Source organism: Atta cephalotes, assembly GCF_000143395.1.
Source record: "Atta cephalotes unplaced genomic scaffold scaffold00037, whole genome shotgun sequence".
Taxonomy (NCBI): domain Eukaryota; kingdom Metazoa; phylum Arthropoda; class Insecta; order Hymenoptera; family Formicidae; genus Atta; species Atta cephalotes.
The window spans coordinates 2,168,571-2,174,227 of NW_012130101.1; the positions used below are offsets into that span (position 1 = coordinate 2,168,571).

Below are 5,657 nucleotides of genomic sequence, written 5' to 3' on the forward strand. Positions count from 1 at the left end.
CGTTTTCTATCTTCACAAGCAAAAACAAAAGTATATTTGTACATTGATAACTGATTTATATAAATACCTATGATGATACCTTAGAAAGTAAATAATCGTTATACCTATTAGTTATTGCAAGTCAATTGTCTATATGCATTTGAGTGATATATGCACAGTGAACACTTAAAGATCTAAGAAAAGAAAAGCTTTTGTAATATTAAACTTTAAACGATTCTTTACGCGTCTGTATGCATGACTTGTTAGAAATGAAACACTGAAGTGTCTCTCATAGATTAAAAATATGAAGAAAATATATAAAATGATTTTTACAATTTTAATTGCTTCAAATGTTATTTTTATGCATAGAAATATTTCATTAAAGAGGATATTAATGATCAATAAAATTCTAAAAGAATTACGTTTAAATATCAGTCCTCTGGCATCATTTAATCGCATTTTATCATATTTCTCTTCGCACTTTTCTAAATCCAAGAGAGCTACTAGCACACAAGTGTTTTATTTCTAGTGACTTGGCTTGCATACCGTTGTCGCTCACTTTTACAGTATTATGGCTTGTGTTACAGAAAATACCTGAAAGTACATATACGTTTTACAGCCTACATTTGTCATTTGCACGAAATGATAATGATAAGATTGTACAATCAAAATGCGTCTTTGATATTTTGAAACTGTCGCACGGCTAAGTCCACTGGTAGATCGAACTTGTAACTGGTAAGGCGATCCAAAGTGTGAAACGCATCTTGGAAACCTAAAAGTTCTCGTTATGAAAAACACAATTCTGCTTTATGATGTTTAATCTAATTCAAGCCTATCCAATTTGAGCTCCAAAGCCAAAACGCAAAGCCATCGACGTAAAAAAAAATTCAATATAAGATTTTATAGACTATAAAGTGTTAATAAGCATCGCTTAGATGCGTATCAATACTTTACAGTCTCCGAAATCTTATTTATATTGATTTTTGCATAGATGGCTTTACATTTTAGCTCCGGAGGTGAATAGACCTGATCTAATTATTTTAATTGTGACGTACCTGTCTTTACAACGTAACTCCACGAGAGATAATAATTTTCTAGAAGACATTGACATTGCAGGATCAACTTTAACCATATCACGAGTTTATTCGCGCTGAAAATACAACAGTAATTCGATAAAGTAGTTGTTTATAATTAACAGTTAATTATGTCATAAATAGCTATGATGGACAATTTAATAGTTTGGTTGTAACGTATTATTTACTCACTTCAAAGCTGCGCATACAAACGCCTTAAAGTGCGAGTCGTAACTTCTCTTGTAAGGACTATGAGAAGCGATGATATTACCTATAGTCGTCAGTAAGCTCTAAACGAACAAGAGGAGAAGCAACATTAAACATATAAAGACACATTTTGAAAATCCAGAAAGTCCAGGGAATTATAGGCGAGAGAAGTTGATCTTCAAAAACTATTACAATAATCAAGAATTTATTTTCTATTTCTCACCAATTGGCATTAGTTTACTGGATACTCTAATTTCTCGTTTAAAGATGAGAATAGCCTACCTGTTTCGAGGAAGCTATTCTCCCAGCTGCGAGGTCCAGATTAAAGCTCTGCGACAACTTCTGTGCGGGACTGGAATTGTAATAACGTCCATTTTTGATCTCATAGTACTTCAGTATCAACTCCCACGCGTGCATGAAGTTCGCCGACGTGACGTCGCGTTGCGGGAAACAGCTGCCAAATGGCACCACGCTGGACCCGGAACGCATCACGTCCGCGGTCAGGCCATGCTGCATGAGATCCTTGACCGAGGTGGCGAGGTGTTTCCTCACGGCGGACGTGAGCTTCGCGTTTGAATGCGACGGCGAATCTGAGTCGGACGTGTAATCGTTCTCGTCATCGATGTCGTCGATATCGTCCTCGTCGTCGGGATGACGTTGCAGTTGTTGTTGTTGTTGCAATGTCTCTGCGATCGTCTCCAGCACGTGCTCTACGGCGATGTCCAGTCTGGTGCGAAGATCGCGCCAATTGTGTGCCGGGTTCCTGCTGTTACCGCCGAAGTTCCGGCGTACTCGTTCGCTGCCACAACCCAGCTGCGACATCAGGAACATGTGCAAAAGCGCGACCACCTTGCGTACAGTTAGACTTTTGGTTCGATTAGTCGCTTCTTCCTCAATGGATCTTCCACGTTCGAAGCGCTTGGAGCCGTAGGAAGCTGATGATGCACCGGAACCACCAGCGTGTACTGGACACGCGCACGTGCACGCTAAAGTCTCCGTGCTGACTTCTCCTTGAAGATAGTTTATGAAACGCTCCAGATCGGCGATCTGTGTTTTCAACTGAGAGACCAGTTGCTCCTTCATTTTCAATGGGCTGACAATCTGTACAAAGGATGTATGCAGTTGCTTTAAAGCATCTTACAATAGTTTATCCCAACAACCCTCGTTAATTGACTTATTTAAAAATTATTTCTCTATAGTAGGAGAATCGTTTTTTTAATCGCTTTGACTTTATATATTTATTAAGTAAATTAGAAATTAAATAAAACACGGATTAATCTATTTTCTTCTAGAGGAAATCTATTCTCTCTAATTTGTTTTTTATTTTCATCGTGTTAATTATTTAAAAATTTATTAATTACTGAGAAGAAATTTATGTGCCAAATTGATGAAAGAATATCAGGTACTTTTGGAACAATAAGCATTGATCTCGAGATCGCCTTATACGCATTATACGTACTTGACTTATGGCGTAATCGACTTGCCACCTGAGATCATCCGCCGGTAGTTTGCACAGATCATCGACATCGAAGTTTAATTTTTCTTTTAGATGACCTAGAAACATCGTCAATTGCTTTATTTTTTTTTCCTTTGCAATGCAGATTTTCTATCAACGATTAATTGGCACTTACTGATTATGATATTTTGCCTCTCCAGGATGACGCTTTGCGGTAGATCGGCGTCGCCAGTCTCATAGGCGTACTTCTCCAGATCCTCCAACTGAGACTTCAACTGGCTTATCAATTCTCTCTGCTTCGTTCGTTGCAATGCCATTTTAGATTCGACCTCCGCGTCAGTAATCACACCAGTCACCTGTAATTACGTTACATCTGACGCGATTAAAGAGCTATTAAGATCGAGCAGCTGTTAAAATTAAATGAATAGCCGTGAAAAAATATCCCTCTACATAGTTTGTTGTGTTACAGCTAAAAAAAATTTTTTTAATTGTGACAAGAAACGCAAATACTAATTCGCAACTGATCGGAGTGAAGGATCGAATGCATGAAGGTATTAAAATAAAATGGATAAATAGACAAAAAAATATGTAAAAAATTTTTATTGCATATTCAAATAGTATAAAAAGAACAGAAAACATAAATATAACATATATCGTATATAGACACAACAAGATACATAATATATAAAGTAAATAGAATAAAAGAAGAATAAAAATAAAAAATTACTTTAAAATGACTAGAAAATATATGTAAAGCAATAACAAAATGTGCCAAAGCAACAAAAATGCCACCAAAGCAATAAAAAATTTTAAGGGTACCATAAAGTAGGACTCATTTTTTACAGCTTTAAAAGTTTAAAATTTTTAAGAAATTTTTTAGTTAATTCCGAACCTTCAAAGTAAAAAAATACTTCGAACTTTTAGTTAATTTTGAAAATTCGAGTTCTTTCAAAGTTGTATAAAGTACAGTCCTATCAAAAAGTAATAATAGTACGGTAGAAAATTCGCTTGTAGAAAAATTGCAGAAAATTCGCTTTCTAGTGGCTTACGCTTCGACCACAGGATATGGGGGAGATCGGTGTAATAGATCTGCTCTCTAACAATAAGTTATTCGGCACATCCGGAATTCCCCTAAACGCGAATTCCTCCAGCTCTTTGAGCAGTGCCTCCTTCTCGTTGGCTGGTGCGTCCACGATCTGTCGGAGACGGAACTGGACCTATGTATGGATTTCATTAATTAACACACAAGTACAAGATGGTGCAAAGTGAGCTCGTTCTCGACCTTCTCACCTGAGCAAAGTGAGTAGTTAAGGCTATCAAAGATGAGTTCAGCATCTCCTGTTCTTCCTCCAGCATCTTCACTCTCTCCATGTCATATGCAAGGCTAACGACACAAAAATCATTTCATTTATAATATCACAAATATTAATTATGGATGCACTTATACTTTATTCTGACATGATGTATAATAATATTAATAATGAGTTCTTTTTCTATTAAAGCAAATCATCGAAAGTATAAAAAATATCTAAACAATGTCTGAAAGTATAAAAATATCCAAAAATTTAATATACTTTTAAGTTACATAATTTAAACTTAATTTCATGACATTACATTAAATTTAATGTATTTATCATAAAAATTTTTTGAAATTTAATGTACACGTTTATTATATATAAGTAATTATTATATATAAGTTTATATTTATTATATATAAGTTATTATATATAAGTAACTAGTAACTGTAACTTAATTTTTTTAGTTAAATCATTCATTACTTTTAATTTCGTTCATAATCACAAGCTTCATTTATATGTAAAGGAAGCATTTCTAACAGTGCAGTACATTAAGAAAAAACAGTAATTGTTTCTAAATTTAATTTTTTATTCTTGCCATATAAAGGAGACAGATATACAAGTAATCTTTGAAAACTAACAAGAATATTCATCAAAAAACGATTCAATATATAAATATATAATAGTATACAGAACAGCAGGCAAAAATAATACTTTTTTAATTTGAATTTTTATACTCATATTCATACAGCATAAAGGGAGTGTATTCTCTGAAAGGAATCTGGGAAAACTAATGAATGTCCATCAGATCTCGAATAACCCAGTCAAAGCATATGTTTTTGGAGAATTGCTTAATCTGAATTTTACGGCAAGCATTTCGAGAAGGAACTAGGAAGACTTGTCAGGTACTTCGTAAACTTACTTCTCCATGCTGGCGTTGACATATTTGTACTCATCTGCGAACTCGTCGCCGTCGTTCGCGCCGACCGGGGCCCACCTCTCCCCGGATGGTCTGCTTTCGCTACTTTCGTCCGAATTCTCGACTTCGTCACTCTCGCACAGCGCCGCCCGCGAGTGTCGTCGTCGACGCTCGTCGTCCATCGTCTCCCGGTCGTTGTCACACGACGCTTCGCTTACCTCCTGCTCGGCAAGCAACAATATGAGCTGGAGCATATTGATCTGCAGACTACGTTATTGTTACCCTCGCGTTACATCGCGTCGTTATCTACGTACCATAACAGCAATCCCGATCAATCCCGATGTCGATCGTTGCTCTATACACGATTTACCCCGCAGCCCCAAATCTCCGAGCGAAACGAGCGTTTAAATCCTAAACTCCTCTCTCATGTCCAAATCATTATTAATTGACCACCTGCGCACGTGTACACGACTAAGACGCCAGCAGACGTCAGCAGACGTCAGTGGTACAGGTCCATGCAAAAGTGAATTAAATGAACTGTCACAGTCACGCTATACATAGATCTGTAAATGTATTGTAGATAGACTGCGTGTTCATGGACGACAGCTGACGACACATTAAAAGGACGAAAATNTATATATATATATATATATATATATATATATATATATATATATATATATATATATATACTNATGTNTATTCTATACGTACACGAACCGTAACGT

The 5,657-nt window shown here is 36.1% G+C and overlaps 1 protein-coding gene across 1 annotated transcript; it reads right to left on the bottom strand.

The window, feature by feature from the left end:
* Nucleotides 1-644: 644 nt before the first annotated feature.
* Nucleotides 645-5,111, bottom strand: LOC105621780 (RUN domain-containing protein 1). Its single transcript, XM_012203234.1, has 9 exons — nt 4,933-5,111; nt 4,006-4,099; nt 3,765-3,932; nt 2,891-3,071; nt 2,719-2,813; nt 1,542-2,360; nt 1,245-1,342; nt 1,035-1,129; nt 645-751 (listed from the first exon to the last, which is right to left on the bottom strand). The coding sequence occupies exons 1-9, from the start codon at nt 5,109-5,111 to the stop codon at nt 645-647; spliced, it is 1,836 nt and encodes a 611-aa protein (XP_012058624.1).
* Between the last annotated feature and the right edge of the window lie 546 nt (nt 5,112-5,657).